The following is an 18224-nucleotide window of genomic DNA, read 5'->3' as shown; positions in this document are numbered from 1 at the left end:
GGATCGGTGGCTTTGATCCTACTATTTGGGTATGAGGTCCTATCTTCTGTGCCATTTGCTCATGCTTCAATTTTAATACAGTTTTTTCCTTTAATTTGCTTGTTCTATTGTTGGTTGTATTGAAGTAAAATTGATCCTCCTGTGCCATTTGCTCATGCTTCAATGTTACTACAGTTCTTTCCTTTAATTTGATTGTTCTATTGTTAGTTGTATTGAAGTAAAATTGATCCTCCTGTGCCATCGAAACTATTTATTGCACTTTTTTGGCTGATAAAACTAATTTGCCAGTCAAACCACCAATTCTAATTTTTTAAGTTGCCGTGCAGTCCTTCTCGTATTCATGGAAACTGTGTATTTAATAAATACTAGAGCCTTATATTACATCTGAGCTCAACCACTGATACCAGAGATGTTTTGCCTGTAGATTTTTTTTATTATTTTATAGGTCCAAAGAATCTTTTTCTGAAGTTTGGGATGGAAAGGACTTTGCATTTTCTTATTTATTTTTTAACCACCAAACCACCTTTCATTTTTAGCAGCCACAAATATTGGGAACATTTTTATAGTATTCCTGTCATCCAGTTCTTTTTCCTTATAGGTATGGTTCCTAAAAATTCAAATGATCCTAAAACATTCTAAATCTAATGTCAATGCTAAAATGCTGATATTTATGTGAGGCTTTGCATATGAAAATTTGACCCCCTCGTATTCTTTTTCCGAGCATCTACTTATTTCTTTTAGCAGTCTATTTAAATTTCCAGGTTTTGGAGGACATAATTTTAAGGATTTGATGGGACATGCAAATTATAAGTTTTAGAAATTTTAAATTAGACTTTTGGATCTTTGTAATGGATGGAGGATCTTAAGAAAAAATACCAATCGATTGGATTATATGTAGTATCAGAAACCAAGTAAAAATATTACAATATGAAAGAAAAGCAGGTTAAATGCTTTGTATTTATCTGACAATGGCATGGTAGGTGACATAACTAGTGCTTGTCACTATCTGAAAATTGAGAGGTAAATATTTCAAGAGCAATTGCCGGGAAAATATCCTCTTTCTGGGTTTTTCCTGAATAGTGTCTCCCCATCAAAATTCCCAAACAGTGATCCCTTATTTCTAATCTTTCAAAAATGTCCATTCAAAAAGCCGTCATTTTTTCTCGTCCAAATCCAAAAAAAATTTCTGCTTACGGTGTTTTGTAGGTTGATTTTGATCCACAAAATACTATATAGTATTTTAAAAACACTCTATGGTGTTTTTGTTTTAAAAACACTATATAGTATTTTTAAAACAAAAACACTATACAGTATTTTGTAAAACACGAGAGAATTTGAGTAGGAAAATATATAACAACTTTTGGGGGTATTTTTGGGATCTTTTAAATAGGGGGTTGCTGTTGAAAATTCTGATAAGGGAATACCATCCCCCCAAAAAAAAGTAAGAAAGAGAGTATTTTTCGGAACAATCCTTCATATTTCAGAAAAAAAAAGAAGGTTAGATGCTTTGTACGAAATTATTCTTAATTGTCTATGTTCATTCTTACCGAAGAATAGTCACTGCCATTGTGTTTATACTGCTAACTGTTGAACAATTCAGTAGCATTCACTAAATAGAATAATGTATGAGAATGATTACTCGCTCCATATATCTGACCATTGCTGTAACAATTATTTGGACCATTACTAATGACAACAAATATTTCAGGTCACCGTTCTTTCATAAGATGCTGAACTTTATTTTGTGATTGAAATATGATGTTCTTTTTTTCTGGATCCGGACAGGTGAGGCAGAAAGGACGGCCGCTAGCGGTTGGAATGCTGCGACGCTGCTGGGGTCCTCTCAGCTCAGCTGCTTGCGAACGAAGGAGCATCTGTGGGGCATCCTCCGTGGCCCAGAAATCAAAACCAACCGAATCCGTACGTCTCTGGTAGATATTTCTTTGCCTCTCTTCCTTGTGCTTTCTTACCGTTTAAATTACTGTGACGGGCGAGGACGAGGAGATGGGAAGCATGGAACAAGGAGATTAAAAGGGTATAACGTGGCTTAGTTCTTTACCTTTAGGCACGACGCCATTGACCGAGGAGATTAAAATCTCGCTCGAGCGATGTCGACAGGCGTTTGATTTTATTTCCGATTTCTTACCTATCGGTATCGGTTTATGTGATAGCAACTCGTGCTGGATACTGACATTATCGAGAAGCCTAATGTCAGCCGTCAAATCTGAGTTCTTTAATCGATCATAAACATAGTCAAAACGTCGGGTGGTAGTCTGATGGGCACAAGTGAGGTTTGGCGTCTACGCTCGCAGCCCATATCTAATTTGTCCCTTGCTTTGTTATTTCAAATCTCCATTTGAGCATGCGATTTCACATTCATTCGGCCAAAAAAAGAAGGGAACCTTTTGTAACGCTAGCGTACAAGTTGGCCAACTGGAATTCTGCTGTACCCTTAGTATGTGTTGCAGCCATGACAACCACATGGAAAGTGAACATGATTAAAGGTGTTCGATCTGGATTTAAACAGATGGTGTCGTGTTTTGAAAAATTACTCTTTGCACCAGTCTTTGAACCCTTACAATTGTGCGCCAAGCCATCTTAAATGGTTCTCGTCAATCAACTAATTGATTTCCGGTTATACATAGGATGGATGTCCAGTTCAGTAGTCCATGCATGGGGTGACCACAGGGACGTGTGGGGGAAGCCTCACACAGGAGTGGTTCAAATTGGAACTAAATTGGTCCGAAATTGAAATTGAATCAGGTGAAATCGGGTCCAAAATGAAACCGATGTTTCCTCCCAAGCCGCATCCTTTTACCGCACAGGCAAAGGGGCACGGCACTGTCATAACCAGCGGTGCCACGTGAAGGGGAAGTGGACGCCGCGTGTATTTAGTAAGTAGCTAACATGTTTCATTCTCCCTCCGCGAGAGGGCACCGAGGCGCATGCGGTAAAAGGTGCGTCCGGTCACGGTAAACACACTTGTCGTTGATCCCCCCAATCACCATTGCTGATTTATAATTTATAAGTAAAACATGTATAAGCCAAGACGTGTGCGTATATAAGAGCAGGTGTTCTATAGCGATGCGCCCCGGGGACAAAACATGGCCGTGGCATCTGGCCCAGATTGCATTCTACTAGTGTCGATCTCGTCTCCTCTACTCTCTGTCTTGGTTCTTGTTCCGGTTTCCTCTTTCTCCGATCTCTGAAGCCGAGAGTGAGAGGAAGTTTCCCTTTTAGATCCAGTCCTTCCCGGGGTCCGGCGAGAAGAGGGATATTAGCTGTGTGCCTGTAAGCTTCGGTGTGTCGTGAGCAGGGGGGCGGGAGATGGGAGTTCAGGTCGCAGCGACTTGCACGCGGTGGTCGCAGCTGTCGCCCACCAACTCCCTGAATTCCTCCCAGGCCGCTGCCGCAGTCTCGCCTCTCGGCTCCAGCAAGCGGATGGGTGCTGCTGCCGGTGTCTGCGACTGCGTCCTCGCGTCTGCCTTCCTCGGTGCCGGCTCTGGCAAGCTGTTGAGGGCTAGGTCGTCGGAGACTCACAGGGGTCGTGGAAGGCGGAGTCGGCAGCAAGCACCACGCCGGCCCTTCAGTGCCAGCCTTGAGCACTTCGCAGCACAGGGTGGCGACGAGGAGGAAGAGGAGGAGTTTCTGCAGAGGCTCGAGGGATTGGCCCTCGAGCTGCAACAGGAGCGGGCAGATGGCAGCGAAGACTCGGTGGCTCATTCCGAGTCATGGAGGAGCGAGGAAGGCGATGCCTCGGGATCCTTTTCGTGCTTTGGCTCCGAGTTTAGCCCGGTAATTTCTCCTGTGCCCTTTTCGTCGACAGAGCTGCAGTGGCTGCCCGTCCTGCCGGAGACGCCGGACTGGCCCGACCAGATTGTGCCGCCCAGCGTGGAGAGGAGCGCAAACAGCGTCGAGCTGCCGCTGTCGCTGCGTATCATAAAGAGGAAGAAGCGTCGGGAGGATGGGTGGTTCCGGGAGACGGGCGAGTCGGCCTGCTGCTCCGTGAAGCGGGCCTTCTCGTCCATGGTGTTCATGATCCGCGAGCTCCAGAGCTACACGCTCCAGATGCGGGAGGTGCTCTGCCGCGAGGACCTCCAGGGAATTCTGGCGCGGGTGAAGCGCGAGATGAACTCCTCCTTCGTCTGGCTCTTCCAGCAGATCTTCTCCTGCACCCCGACCCTTATGGTCTCGATCATGCTCCTCCTTGCCAACTTCACCGTCTACTCCATGGGCCACCTCGACGCTTCCGCCATGTCTGCGCCCGATCCGCCGACCCAACAGTCGCTGGTCGAGACGGTCGTGGTGGAGGAGCGTCGCCAAAGTCATCATAACCAATCCTCCATCGTCAAGACGTTCTCCCCCACCGGGCGAACTGCATCCATCGGAGGTAGCGGCGCCGGCGGTGGAGGGAAGGCAAGGCCGGTCGCGGGGGCCACGGGAGACGGGCAGCCCGATGGCGGATCCTCCGCTTGCTCGACGATCCTCCCCGACGGGATCTCGACGGCTTCGGGGGCGGTGAACGCCGAGGAGGGGGAACAAAGTGCGACGGAAGATGGCGCGTTGGTGGCGGTGGCAGCAGCGAGGGCGGAGGAGGAGGCGAGGGTTTGGAAAGGGATACGTGAGGAAGTGGCAAGTATACAGTCGAGCACGAGGGACGAGGCGCTCATGGACCCGGAGACGGTGCGGCGGTTGGTCTCGCCTGTGGCAGTGGAACTGGAGCCGGACGACTACTCGGGCTACCTGCGGACGGAGATCATGTACCAACACGCCCTGTCGCAGGACCCGGAGAACGCGCTTCTACTCGCCAACTTCGCTCAGTTCCTCCATGTCGTCCACCACGATCACGACAGGTAACCTGGATTGCTGCCCCCCCGCAAGCTGTTTGTCGAATTGTCTCACAGAGATGCCGAACCCTCGCCATGTGTGCTGGAGGCGAGAGGAATAAGACTGGCTTGGGCATGTGACAGGGCGGAGTACTACTTCAAAAGGGCGGCAGGGTTGAAGCCGGCGGACGCAGAGGCATTGGGTCGGTATGCGAGCTTCCTGTGGCTGGCGAGGAAGGACCTGGAGGCAGCGGAGGAGACCTACTTGGAAGCCATCGCCGCGGACCCCGGCAACACCGTCCACGCAGCGAACTACGCCCACTTCCTGTGGAGCACGGGCGGCGAGGACACCTGCTATCCCCTTGACGACGGCAACAACGATGCATGGTAGCAGCAGGAGATCAACACGATCTCTGCCTCCACAAACAATGGTAACGCCGTAGAAGCCCAAGAAAGGCTGTGCGGCTCAACTATTCCTGCTAAGACGAAACCCAAATCAAAGGCCGATCTATTTCTGGTCTGGTCGAGTCGTCTTTGCGAAGCTGGGATGGAGACCGGGTCAACAATCGGATCGACCAAACCAGGTTAACTCGGTTCCACTTTACAGCAGCCCAGCCCAGTAGGCTACATAATGAACCCAAATCAAAGGCTCAAGTAAAATTGCATCCCAGTCGCAATGATTACAGTAGTAAAGCATCTCAATGAGTGTACAAAAACAAGAGAGAGAGAGAGAGAGAGGTGCTTCTAATTTCCAATAATCGAAACTAAATCGTATGGCACTGATTCATTCAAGTGATTTTGGTTCAAGTTTTCAAGAATATGATGTCATTCGGAATCCAATTCCTATGTGTATGTATGTATGTATTTTTCTCTAATATCTGATCATGCCAAAGCCACATGGCAGTGGTTTGTTACCCAAACCTTCGAGTAAATTATCTTACACTTTAGACTGAGATATGACTCGAAATCGATTTGAAGTGGGGAGGTGATGAGGATAGTAATTATGATAAGACCCGATTGACGTCAGATGACGTCTCACACAACAGCACCAGGTCAATGCAGACCGGAACGCTGACTGAGGCGTATTAACATCCTGTCAAAGCTCAATTCTTCACGCCACGCCAACACAAAGTCAGACGCTATCAGCCTGCCCCCTACAAGTGGGTAGCTCAGGAAGCAGTATGCTTCCCTATAAATACCCTCTCGTTCGTTAGAAAGGGAGGGGGGGGGGGGGGGGAGGGGGAGAGACAGACACACAAAAACACTTCTTCATCTGAAACCCCCTCCACATCTGCTAACTTGATCGTCGGAGGGGTCGGGCCGAGCGCCTCGGCCCAACCTTTGTACAGGTGCGAAGCTGAAGGTCCCCTCCGGACGCGCAGGCGAGGAGTTCCTGCCCGGAGGAGACGACTACACCGTCCCGATCGGACACCGCACTCGACCGCCTCAGCGGGCTCGAGGAACGCCCCAGGGAGATCCCCGTCGTCCGGACCCGAACCGAGCCGCGTCGGCCCCGAGGCCACGGCTCAGAGTTGTTTCCCACAACAGGAGGGTTTGTACCACGAACGACTCGAGACGACATTTGCATGTCCGGCATCTTATTCGATCGTCCTTTTTCTTTCCCATCTTTGTCCAAAGTGACATCAATCAACCCAACCGAGTTATGAGCAGTGCGCTTTGATTAGGGAGCAGATTTCAAGCACTGCACGCGTGCAGCAGCTCCTCCTGTGCGCGATGCCTCAGCCTCTCTCCTTCCATCGTCGACAAGAGTATTTTGAGGAGCTCTGCTCGATCATGGCCGGCAGTTGGAGAGCCTCATTCAAAAGATGGTAGATTAGAGGCACTGAAAGGGTTTAGTCCTCCTGTGCTCTCATCTCTCCGTGGGTGGCCCAACCGACGACGCCACCCCCGACACCAACGTATGAAGAGCAAACGGTTAAGATGAAGAATCTCCCACAGTGGTTTCGCTGTTCCAAGGCTTCGGTGGGTAGACAAGACAAAGATTTCATTACTCCGCATCCCATCACCCTCACCCTTAATCCATGTCCAGATATCTTCCGGTGTATTCTAACGGTAGCATACGATCGACAGCCATCGAAGGGCGAGGAGCAGCGCTAAGACCACCAGAGGCATGGTCTATCACTGAAGGAGACGGGATGGGTGGAACACTTGCATGGTTGTCGCCCATTAAGTTGGGCAGGAGGCAGATGACCTCTCCGGGCTTCCTTTTCCCGATGGGACACACCACCATGTGCGGATCGATCTCGCCTTATCGACATCTCTGAGGCGGACAAGAGGGAGACAGGGAGGGGGTGTGAAGGTGGAGCAGGCAAGAAGAGGTGGCCGTGATGTATCAGCCTATCGATGCCTTCCGCATTCCTTTCTCTCCCAGCATCATAATGGCGAGGCTTGAACGTCTGAGCACCCAACAAACGATGCCATGCAGCCTGCAACCAAGCTCATAACCTGCTGCCTGCATGAATGCATTGCTGCTCCTCTCTCTCTCTCTCTTGTGGCGTTCAAAGACTGACGGCACACGTGAGTGGGGAGCAGTGAGAGTCATCCAAGTGCGCCTCCCCCTCATCTTTGCACTTCCCGTCTTCTTGCTTCTCGACCTTTTCACACATGTGCTGCCTCTGACTGCCATGCACATAAAGAGAGACCCAGTTGTAAACATGGGTCATTACCCTACAAAGCCGCCTTCTCCTCCTTCAATCATGTGGTCCTTCCAAGGCACAAATGGAGCCACTGACAGTAAGTCCCAAGAAATGTGATGGAGCGGACGAGAACTACATGCGCTTGCAGGTAAGACTCAGCACCGAGGGATGGTGGAGAGGCATGGGAGGAATGGAGAGTGCAGGAGATTGGTCCTCCCTCTGTAAGTTGCCCATCCCACCTACTCGCTCGATGATGACCCCTATGCGACTCCCATACGAATCTTATTGCCATCTCCAATAAGTATTTTCGAACAAACAATTGCCACTTCTTTCTTTATATGTTTTCGTTGTTTGTGGACCACAAATAGAGGATGTTTGACCCAAAAGGCCATTCAAGAGGAAAAGCAAACTTAATGAGGAAAGCAACACAGGTTTTTCTCTTCTAGCTTATAGCTTCCTGAGGTCCAAAAACTATTCACAAGCATATGGATGGATGGACGGATACTGATGACAGGAATTTGTTGGCTGAATCGGATATGTGTAATCTTTTTGGTGGATCCAAATGATCACAATCCTTGAAACTTATTGAGATTTATGATAAGCTATTTGCTTTTTGAGACCAACAAAAAGCAAAGATCGGAGGCATTTATGAAGGTGTGAAGCGATGGACCCATCCAGCTAAGACTTTCCTGCACTCTCTGCCATCATATACCTTCTGCTGCTGCTGCTGCGGCTACTCTTACATCCCTCGTCTCAGTTTACGTGCTCCCCCTTTTAACTCCCCAGCAGCGATTCTTGTGAAGAGAGCACGGTGAGCGGCAGCACCAACGACCGGGAGGAGGACTTGCAAGTACGTTTCGGCTAAAAGGCTGCCACCAGCACTCGATCCCTCCTCGTTGCTCGAGCTCCGAGCAGCGTATGTTTACTGCGGCTTCGGCCCTGTCTTCGGCGCGGATGAGCGCTTCGCAGTCTCTCACACGGAGAAAGATGTAGAGGAGGTGCAATAAAGGAAGGCAGGTCGGATCAGTGCTGAGAACGAGAAGCGCAGAGGAAAGGAAGGTGAGGAATCCAATCCGTGTCTCATTCGCCTCCTCTCCTACTGTCGTCGGTGCCGTCTTTATTGTTCCTCTCTGTGATCCAGATCTTACGTCGTGTACCGTGATTCGTCCAGCTTCGTCGCCGCTGCTGTCGGGAGGAAGAGGAGGCGGGCCGGGAAAGGGAATCTCGGGGCGACGCTCGGAGACCGAGGAGAAGATGGTGCCGCAGAAGCAAGCGGAGGAAGCTGCCATCGTGGCCAGCGGCATTACTACCCTCAACAATGAGACGGAGCACGGAGATGGCGACGGCGGGGGGGGCGGCAAGGAAGAGGACGGAGAGGAGTCCATACTCAGCATGAAGAACCTCCTCTGGCACGGCGGCTCCGCCTGGGACGCCTGGTTCAGCTGCGCCTCCAATCAAGTACTCCACGCCGATCGATTATATATCCATCGAGATCCTTTCGTGTTGTTCTTGCTAGTCTCCGCTGATCGATGGAGTTGTCGTCGTCGTGTGGGATACCGGTGGCGATGTTGCAGGTGGCGCAGGTGCTGTTGACGCTGCCGTACTCGTTCTCACAGTTGGGGATGCTGTCGGGGCTGATCCTGCAGCTGTTCTACGGCTTCCTCGGCAGCTGGACGGCGTACCTCATCAGCGTACTCTACGTCGAGTACCGCACCCGAAAGGAGAAGGAGAAGGTCAGCTTCAAGAATCACGTTATCCAGGTCAGCTCCCCCATCTCTTCTTCCTCGGTGCCCACTCTCGATCTTGATTTGCTTTCCACCTTTAGAAGAAAAAGGTTCCTTCTTATCCCCATCTACACCCAACTTCCCAAAGATTCCATGTGACCTCTCTCGCCCGTTTCATCTGTGACAGTGGTTCGAGGTGTTGGATGGGCTGCTGGGGCCGTACTGGAAAGCCGCCGGCCTCGCCTTCAACTGCACCTTCCTCCTCTTCGGCTCCGTCATCCAGCTCATCGCCTGTGCCAGGTACTTCTTCCTTTCTCTCTCTCTCTCTCTCTCTCTCTCCATCCCTCTCCTTCGTTCTGTGATCTGATCCGGTGGCGGAGCAGCAACATATACTACATCAACGACCGGCTGGATAAGAGGACATGGACATACATATTTGGCGCCTGCTGCTCGACGACAGTGTTCATACCCTCCTTCCATAACTACAGGATATGGTCCTTTCTCGGCCTCGGCATGACCACCTACACCGCCTGGTACCTCACCATCGCCGCCGTCGTCCATGGCCAGGTTAAGTAGATGGCTCGATCAGCTTGGTAGAATCTAGTTGGTCTGTTGGTTCATCGTCCATGAGGAGGAATGACGACGACGAGGTGCCTTTTTGGATGGATGATGCAGGCGGAAGAGGTAACCCACTCGGGTCCAACGAAGCTGGTGTTGTACTTCACGGGCGCCACCAACATACTCTACACGTTCGGTGGCCACGCCGTCACCGTGTGAGTGTTCACTTCGACTTTTCCGTAGGCTCCGGTCCCGGTCTCCATCTCGATCGCAGTAAAGAACTGCTCTGTTTTCCGTCGTCTTCCTTGTGCAGGGAGATCATGCATGCCATGTGGAAGCCGCAGAAGTTCAAGAACATCTACCTGCTGGCTACGGTGTACGTGTTCGCGCTGACGCTGCCGTCGGCGGCCGCCATGTACTGGGCCTTCGGGGATCAGCTCCTCACCCACTCCAACGCCTTCTCGCTGCTGCCCAAGACGGGGTGGAGGGACGCGGCGGTGATCCTCATGTTGATCCACCAGTTCATCACCTTCGGCTTCGCCTGCACCCCGCTCTACTTCGTGTGGGAGAAGGTGATCGGGATGCATGACACCAAAAGCATCTGCCTCCGCGCCCTCGTTCGTCTCCCGGTGGTCGTCCCCATCTGGTTCCTGGCCATCATCTTCCCCTTCTTCGGCCCCATCAACTCCGCGGTCGGGGCGCTCCTCGTCAGCTTCACCGTCTACATCATCCCCGCCATGGCTCACATGCTCACCTACCGAACGCCATCCGCGCGGCAGGTAAGCTCGCTATTACAACCCCCCCTGTAGTTTGGATTTGATCGATGAACTATTATACAATGTATCCCACCCCACGAAACGGCTGTAGCTGCAGCTCCTAACAGAGATGGTGTAGTGCGGGAGACTTGTGTCGTCCGACGACCGTAGAGAGTTCTCATTCTCATCTTTGCTGTTGTTGCAGAATGCTGCAGAGAAGCCTCCCTTCTTCCTGCCCAGCTGGACGGCGATGTACGCGGTGAACGCCTTCGTGGTGGGGTGGGTGCTGGTGGTCGGCTTCGGGCTCGGCGGATGGGCGAGCATGACCAACTTCGTGAGGCAGGTGGACACCTTCGGCCTCTTCGCCAAGTGCTACCAGTGCCCCAAGCCGCTGCCACCGTCCGCCCCTGCTCCTCAAACGCTGCAGCAGCAGCAGCAGCAGCATCATCACTGATCCAGCTGCTGCCCTCCCTACCACGTCCTTCATACATCAAATTTCCTACTCAAATGTTCGGGCTTGTGATGTCTCTCTATTCACCTGTAATGTACTAAGGGGAGAAAAAGAAAGGAATGCTCTCCATTTGTTTTGAATGCTTTGCTGTGGGTTTCTGCCCTAGAATCCTATATATCCTTTTCAATGCCGTGGACAATGATTGGTCGCTGGTCCTGTCAGAGTACAGTGTGATTGCATATGGTTGATACTGAAAAGGCCACACTCTCTTTGACTTCATACGGACATAGTTATATATACGAACCAGGCTGGTGAATCAGATTTATGGTTAATGCACGAATTTTGGATATTAATATCCAAAAGGGAGCCAAAAGCACATCTGCAATATCCTAAATTAAGTATAGGAGAAGTAATGACGATATCAGAGGATATCTATTCATGAACGAGATTGGATGCACATCCTACGACTCCAAGTCCATTATGCAAGTCTAAGTTCATTTTTCTAATGATTTACCATTTATTGATGAACTAACTAAGTTTTGTTTGGTCTGGCCAATTTGTGTATAGCCGACAATCAATGAATAGATGTGCATCGATCTTGATTTAAGAGGATCATGGTCAAAGACCGAGTCCAGTTATATAACTCGAGACCACAAAGGTGTTACCCCTCGCATAGGCCTTCCACCAAGATCTCTTTCCTGTCACCACACCGACCACAACAGGATAACTGACAGTTCCAAAATTCTTTCGATTACTTAAAATATACTGTCAAACTCTTATAATCTGATTTAATTCTTCTCTTATGGGTTAAGGTTACTATCAAAGAAATATAAATGAGGACAACAAAACCGTAAATTTTAACTATTTGAAATTGACTACATGGATCTTTTGTCAGAGATTAAAGACAGCACATCAAAATCAAAATTAAATTACTGAAGATATACCAAAAAGCTATCATAATCTAATTCAATTCATCGAACCTTATGATGATACATGTGACACCTGTCACAACCCGTATTTTTCTACATGAGCTTCTAATTAGGCTCAATGCATAGACCTAGAACCATGTGGCCCAAAATACTTCAACACAAGTTAATAGTAATAGACCATCGAGACATTATAATTCAACTTGGTTCTTCTATTTCAGATGTGGAACTAAAGCGTAGGTATTCTGTAAATAATACTATCATCACATAAAGAAAGCGGCGTAGCAATGAGGGCAACCAAAATGTGCCCGGAAAACTCAATCAAAAAACCACTCTGTTGTTTAGGCATTTAAATATCTGATAAATGGAATCTATCTGAAAGTTTCAAACAAAATAATCGTAAAAATGTGAAAGATGCATGCTTATCTGGCCGTATCCAGCACCAATCAGACACGGGATAGGAATTATATCTTGCCCTCTTTTGCTTCTGCACAACCGATTAGATGCTCCTACAGTCATTTGAAGTTAAATTATTATCATAAAGACAATATCATCCACAAAATTTGGTTCACTATAAACAGAGGTGGTGACGAACCATGAATTAGCTAACCAATTTCACCTTGTTCCCAGCACTAATTCTCTCAAGTTCCTTCCGCCCAGATGATATTAGGCTCTTGACCATGTCAAAGGTTGTAAGCCTAATGCTGCAGACAATTGACGCCTTTATGAGCAGAAGGATGACCAAATTGTAAACTAAAATTGATCATGCTATCCGCATCACAGGAGAATCTAAACAGCTTAACGAATATGGATGAAAAGGCCAACCTGCTGTTTGGCAGATTTTTCAATGTATTGGGCACAAAACCTCGATATAAGCCGAAGAAGCCATCACGCTCCACGATACCTGAGCTTGCATAGACAACGCAATTATTATAAGGTAAATTTGTTTGAAAATTTTGCCATTGAGAAACAGGAAAGCAATTCAAAAGATGACCACTTTGAGCAGTTCATGCATGACTGCATGAAGCAACTTGATGATTGTCATTGATATCTTTATAGAGGCCAGGCAATAAAACAACAAAAGAATAATCAGACATGGCTTCAGTTTGGTAAGAGCATAACCATACGATAGTTTACGTTGAGTGGCACCCTTCTTGTAGTAAAAGATTTTTGGCAGTTTCATTTAGACACTTTATTATGTTTGTGCACAAGACTGCTAAGGTTCAAACTTCTAACGAGTAACATGATCTGTTTTGGGCTTTCTTTTCGCTTGTCAGAATTGTTGTTATCAATCATCAAAATCTCTACATAAGCAAACACTCCTAATCATTTGCTTACTATCCTTATCTCCTATGGGGCCAAGATTAGAGATATCACAAATGAAACGCTATGCCGAATATATATAGGTTTCCCATGATATCGAGTTAAGGTGCACACAGAATGATAAACAGATATAATGACTAGTCATTGATCATCAATCAAATACAGTGATTGAGAACATGCTATTACCTGGGAAGGCATCGAAAATAGTATTGTAAGGTGAACCTTTCATCTGCATCTGTCTTCTCACAGTATCCAGAGGGTAGCACATAAGTGTAGCAATTGTTGCCGAGACCAGTGCAGTTGCAAGAGATGTTTCCGGCCTCTTTTGGTACTTTTCTGGGAGTGACTTCTTCACCCTACCAATTGTATATAAAAGAAAACCATGTCAATAGGATTCTGATTCAAGATGTTTCTCACTAAGCTACCAAGAGAAATGAATTGAGTAACCTCACAAGTCAAACACACAGAAGTTAACGGCAATATATGGCGCTATCCCAATAAGAGAAGGACCAAGACCACTGTAAAACGATGCTAGCCCTTCATCTCTTAGCATATTAAGAGCAACCTGAAAGATAAATAATTTGTATCATATTTCTAAAAACCAAAAGTAAGTACCAAGTATAACAAAGTTTACCTGGGACATTGTTCTACAACCAGGTTCAACTGCAAGCCTTAGCCTTAGGACATCCAATGGATATGTTACCTATTAAAAAATAAATTAAGTTCACAATAAACTAGCATTACTCTTAACAAACATGCATTTTGCAAAAGGATAACTGATCTAATCATGTCCTAAGTGGAAACATGTATTACTTAAAACAAGAACAGCCACCATGAAGGAAACACTTAAGCAAACAAGCACATGATTTGATTCTGTAAAAACTCACTAGTGTGGATGTCATTCCAGCACAAGCCCCTGCTGCAAGCCTCCCTACAATGGAAAGTTCCCCATCCTTTTTACTAAAGAGTTTCTACAATCAAATGGAAAACATAAATGGCATGTGAAAGATCAAGAACTCCATTTCAATGTTATGTAACAGACAAAAAACAACCATGCAAGACAGCAACAAAAAAAATGAAGTTCCCCTACCTTGTAAAGTTCATAAGAAAAGAGTTGAACTGCGCTATATGGAATTATTCGTATCACCTGTAATCATTTAAGACTCATTTAGAAACTGGAAAACTCAATGGACAAACTTTTGATCTGCAGCATGACAGGTAGCAAATGCAAGGCACCTGGGGTAAATTCCCTTTCCAGTAGCCTTTAATCCCATCTTCCTTCCCTATCAATGTTATAGCCTGAAAGCAATGAATGATAAGATCAAGCATTAGCATAAACATGTAATTCTATGCTCCTGAGACCACTGCATACAAATATGTTTTTAGGGTACGACGGATCGAACAAGAAAAAAATGAACTAGAAAACAATAATAAACTACATCATACATGGCAGGAACATCTTCCTAAACCAATAAAACAAAAGTCAAATGAAGAAATGAAAGTAGATTGCCTCAAACAGAAATAATAAAAAGAACTTGGCATCCCAACTCCTCAGGTCAGCTACATGAATCCTCTTCCAGTGTTCAGCTTTATCAGTACCTACACTAGACAAACTAATGGCCATTATATTCACTTTGTATTACTTCTGACCAAGTCTCACTGTCTTTCACTCCTCTGAACTCCTAATCTGAATTGTTTCTACGTCGCATTACCTGCCAATTAGACAGTAAGCCTAGACAATGAAAATCAATGACTTGTCACTTGATTTTGATCTGCTAATTACAAAACAGTCTAAAACAACATTGATATCCTATTATATTATGTTTTGCATTCTTTACGGGGAATATATGCAGATATACTTTACTCTAGGTTAATGTCTCTCTACATTCATACAACAATAGATAGCTCCTTATGGACGTTTCAAATTAAACTTTTGCATGTCCACTACATCCAAGATCCTCCTGCTAAAGAAACTTGACTATATCTTACTATTTTTCTTTGTTCATTGCAAAAACTTAACCATTGGAACCAGTATCATACGTATATATATATACACACATGCACATACACACACACACACACACACACAAACACACACGTGTGTGTGTATATATATATATATATATATATATATACATGCATGCCAGACAGGTCATTAGAAGTATGCTAAAGATGACATGTGACTAAAGAAAGGTATCCAAATTACAAACAATAAACATAAAGCAGCATGAACTATTTATGATCAAGGCCCATCAATGAATAAGATGAACCTTTGTTCTGGTTCATCACCAATCTAATTAGGCCTGATGTTGATAAAATTTCTGAACAACTATCAGTTCTCAACCCAATTAAATTGTACAATCCATAACTGGATATGGCATGATTGGCATGTAAGTTGTAACACTTCCAATTAATGGTCTTCCCTGGTTCTGTTATGATATATCCATATCAAAGACATTCGTATGGACTTGCAAGCCACCATTATATCAAGTTATCAACCCATATGGTATGCTAGATAAACAGGTTCTTGATGTCATTTGGTCAATCCTAGCCTGGATGGGGATAGATTGAATGGTTCTAGACAAAATAAAAGTAGCTTAAACAATCTAAGTCAAGATGAGGTTACATAATACCTAAACTAGGTCGGGCTAGCATGGATAAGCCTGAACCAGATATAAGAGATTTACAGCAACTCCTGGTCTAAATAGGAGAAACAAACTTGATTTGTATTAACCGGAGTACTATCCATTTAAGATCTGTACTCTTCCTTTATCTCTCTGTCGTTGACTAACACCAACAGTGGATCATCTCCTATTCCCCTCTTCCCCAATCCTCTTACCCTTTGCTTCATAGCCGTTGCTGAAACTACTGCCCGGTGCATCTTCTTTTCTTCTTTCCCTCTTTCTGCCTCTGCCTCTCTAGCATTTCAACTGCCAACAATATTGAGGCCAGATTGGATATAAGAGAAACTCAAAGTTCAACATATCAGGATTCTAATGGTGGATAGACACTAAATCAAGGTCAGATATGCCCTTTTAGGTACAATATCATGTGTGGATCAATCCCAACTGACCATTTATAAGTTTTGATCAAAAAATAATGTCAGTGAAACCATTCAGAGAAGGCTAGGGAACTTTTATGATATTTTTCTAATATGACCATATTCATCCAACAAATAGTAATTAAGTAGTCCAAAATTAGTAATGAAGTAATCTCTAGCATTTGCAAGTTCCTCTTTCGCAGGACAATCCTTCATCAGTATAAACCTCGATCCCAAGATCATAAATTCATTCTTTATTCCAGTTTCTCCAATAACTAGCACTAAAATCTTGATCCTACATACTGAAGCCCAAATACCCACAACTGTCCTGAGATGGAAAATAACAAAAAAAATTGTAACCTTGATGGAATTATCCATGGACTTGAAACTCTTACATCTTCCACAATCCTAGAAACAATTTCAGAAACCAAACTATAACATCAACCCCAGCCTTTCAACTGGATTAATCTGAACAGCAATTTCATTCAAGCTTCAGACTCTCATCTCTTTCGCTTCATAAATTCCTACAATTCTGGATTGTCATCATCATGATTTTCATAACTCTCCCTTCAATAGTTAGAACGGCACATTGATAGTTTCCGAAGATTTTGGTCAGATTTAATTTCTGAAGACAACAATCTTATTAATACTTGACTCTCTATGAGAAATATCTTCTGCAAGCAAATTGGACCTAATAGAACACCGTCCTAATTTGCATTCATGAAGACAATTAAACATGAAAGAATACATGACTATTCAGAAAAAAAAAAAGACATGAAAACAAAACAGAAGCAGGACGTTATTGCAAAATTTGAAGAAGCTAGGACAGAAGCCTTTACATCAATGAAACCAATCGCCTTCTTTCCAGTCCGCTCAACAGCCCGCAACCCATGAGTCTGCAAGCAAATTGGCAAGGTTTACTTAGAAGCTGATTATGACCCAATAGAACAAAAGAAACAATAAAATCATCGGAGTTAGAGGCATTTCCTCTTAACCAAGACTCCACGATTTCAATATAATTAAAGCAGAAACAGAAATAGCAGACTGTAGCACTCTTATCCGGTTCGACTAGTTAGAAATTTAGCATTACCCAATCATACTTGCAAAATTGGGTGGTTCGTGAGGGGGGCAAGCAAGAAACGAGTTTAAGAACCAAGTTAGTGAACTGAAATTTTTTTTCGTCCTGTACAGGAAACAGAGTTAATGAAGACGATAAAAAGGGAGGTACAGGGCATGCCTGCATGAGGAGCTTGGCACGGTCGAGAGGCGCGGTGAGGGTCTTGGCAGCGGCACCGGCAATGGCCCCGGCCGTGAAGAGAGCCGCCCCATCGGGAACCAGCGCCAGCAGCGCCAGAGGATGCCGCAGAAGTTGCTCCGGGGACGGGAACGCCTCCCTCTCCCTCCCGTCCTCCTTGTCCTTCTCCCTATCCCTCACACCCGAGGCGACGCCACCGTCGCCGCCGTTGGAGACGGACGCGAATACTGCACGAGGAGGGGGGAACCTCCTCGGCGCATCTCCGAGGCCCGGGATGGGACGCCACACCACCACCGCCTCCTTCCTCCTCATTGTGGTCGGCCTCGTTCTCGCCCTCTTCGGCGGAAAGGCGTAGTGGGAAGGAGGCGATAAGGGAATTGGACACGAACGGGATATTAATCCCCTGCATTTCTTTATACCTTGAACACTACAAAGTGGCCCCCATTTATTTTCTTCTTTTTTTTCTGATTTTTTATAGAATCCAATGTTGGCATTTGAATCTTTGACGCCACTGGAGGAGAATCTGGAGCCCTTTGTGGACCCATCGCTATATCCAATAACAAAGCAGGTGTTCACACGGGTGCCACGATTCGAGGGTAACTTAGTTTTATTCTTTCCATGAGCAAGGGCAGCACAACCCGTTTCCGTTACCGTAAAGAAGGCCGTGGCATCAGCAAAACAGCCCGGCTGGTTTCCCGTGACGGCCACC

At 46.2% G+C, this 18224-nt stretch overlaps 3 protein-coding genes across 5 annotated transcripts; 2 read left to right on the top strand and 1 right to left on the bottom strand.

Moving 5' to 3' along the window:
* Nucleotides 1–1941: 1941 nt before the first annotated feature.
* Nucleotides 1942–5666, top strand: LOC103996880 (uncharacterized). The gene is made up of 2 exons (XM_009417933.3): nucleotides 1942–4853; nucleotides 4971–5666. Exons 1-2 carry the CDS (start codon nucleotides 3328–3330, stop codon nucleotides 5215–5217), a joined length of 1773 nt encoding a protein of 590 aa, XP_009416208.2. The 5' UTR covers nucleotides 1942–3327; the 3' UTR covers nucleotides 5218–5666.
* Nucleotides 5667–7998: 2332 nt separating this feature from the next.
* LOC135649879 (auxin transporter-like protein 1) lies at nucleotides 7999–11158 on the top strand. 2 transcript variants are annotated; one of them, XM_065168808.1, is made up of 8 exons: nucleotides 7999–8542; nucleotides 8655–8941; nucleotides 9058–9243; nucleotides 9395–9507; nucleotides 9591–9774; nucleotides 9883–9980; nucleotides 10079–10544; nucleotides 10726–11158. In XM_065168808.1, the coding sequence occupies exons 2-8, from the start codon at nucleotides 8738–8740 to the stop codon at nucleotides 10972–10974; spliced, it is 1500 nt and encodes a 499-aa protein (XP_065024880.1). In that variant the 5' UTR covers nucleotides 7999–8542; nucleotides 8655–8737; the 3' UTR covers nucleotides 10975–11158. The 2 variants fall into 2 exon arrangements, with proteins under 2 accessions (XP_065024880.1, XP_065024879.1); XM_065168807.1 differs by having other exon boundaries at nucleotides 8625–8941.
* A 1056-nt stretch (nucleotides 11159–12214) lies between these two features.
* Nucleotides 12215–17899, bottom strand: LOC135649881 (thylakoid ADP,ATP carrier protein, chloroplastic-like). Of its 2 annotated transcripts, none has more exons than XM_065168810.1 (11): nucleotides 17498–17899; nucleotides 17100–17156; nucleotides 14457–14519; nucleotides 14311–14367; nucleotides 14108–14191; nucleotides 13855–13923; nucleotides 13673–13785; nucleotides 13407–13576; nucleotides 12723–12801; nucleotides 12493–12601; nucleotides 12215–12406 (listed from the first exon to the last, which is right to left on the bottom strand). In XM_065168810.1, the coding sequence occupies exons 1-10, from the start codon at nucleotides 17825–17827 to the stop codon at nucleotides 12499–12501; spliced, it is 1125 nt and encodes a 374-aa protein (XP_065024882.1). In that variant the 5' UTR covers nucleotides 17828–17899; the 3' UTR covers nucleotides 12215–12406; nucleotides 12493–12498. The 2 variants fall into 2 exon arrangements, with proteins under 2 accessions (XP_065024882.1, XP_065024881.1); XM_065168809.1 differs by having other exon boundaries at nucleotides 12517–12601.
* Nucleotides 17900–18224: the final 325 nt, after the last annotated feature.

Source organism: Musa acuminata, chromosome BXJ3-9 (assembly GCF_036884655.1).
Source record: "Musa acuminata AAA Group cultivar baxijiao chromosome BXJ3-9, Cavendish_Baxijiao_AAA, whole genome shotgun sequence".
In the NCBI taxonomy this organism is placed as follows: domain Eukaryota; kingdom Viridiplantae; phylum Streptophyta; class Magnoliopsida; order Zingiberales; family Musaceae; genus Musa; species Musa acuminata.
The sequence above is the reverse complement of the archived record's forward strand: the minus strand, read 5'-3'. Positions and strand labels throughout refer to the sequence as shown.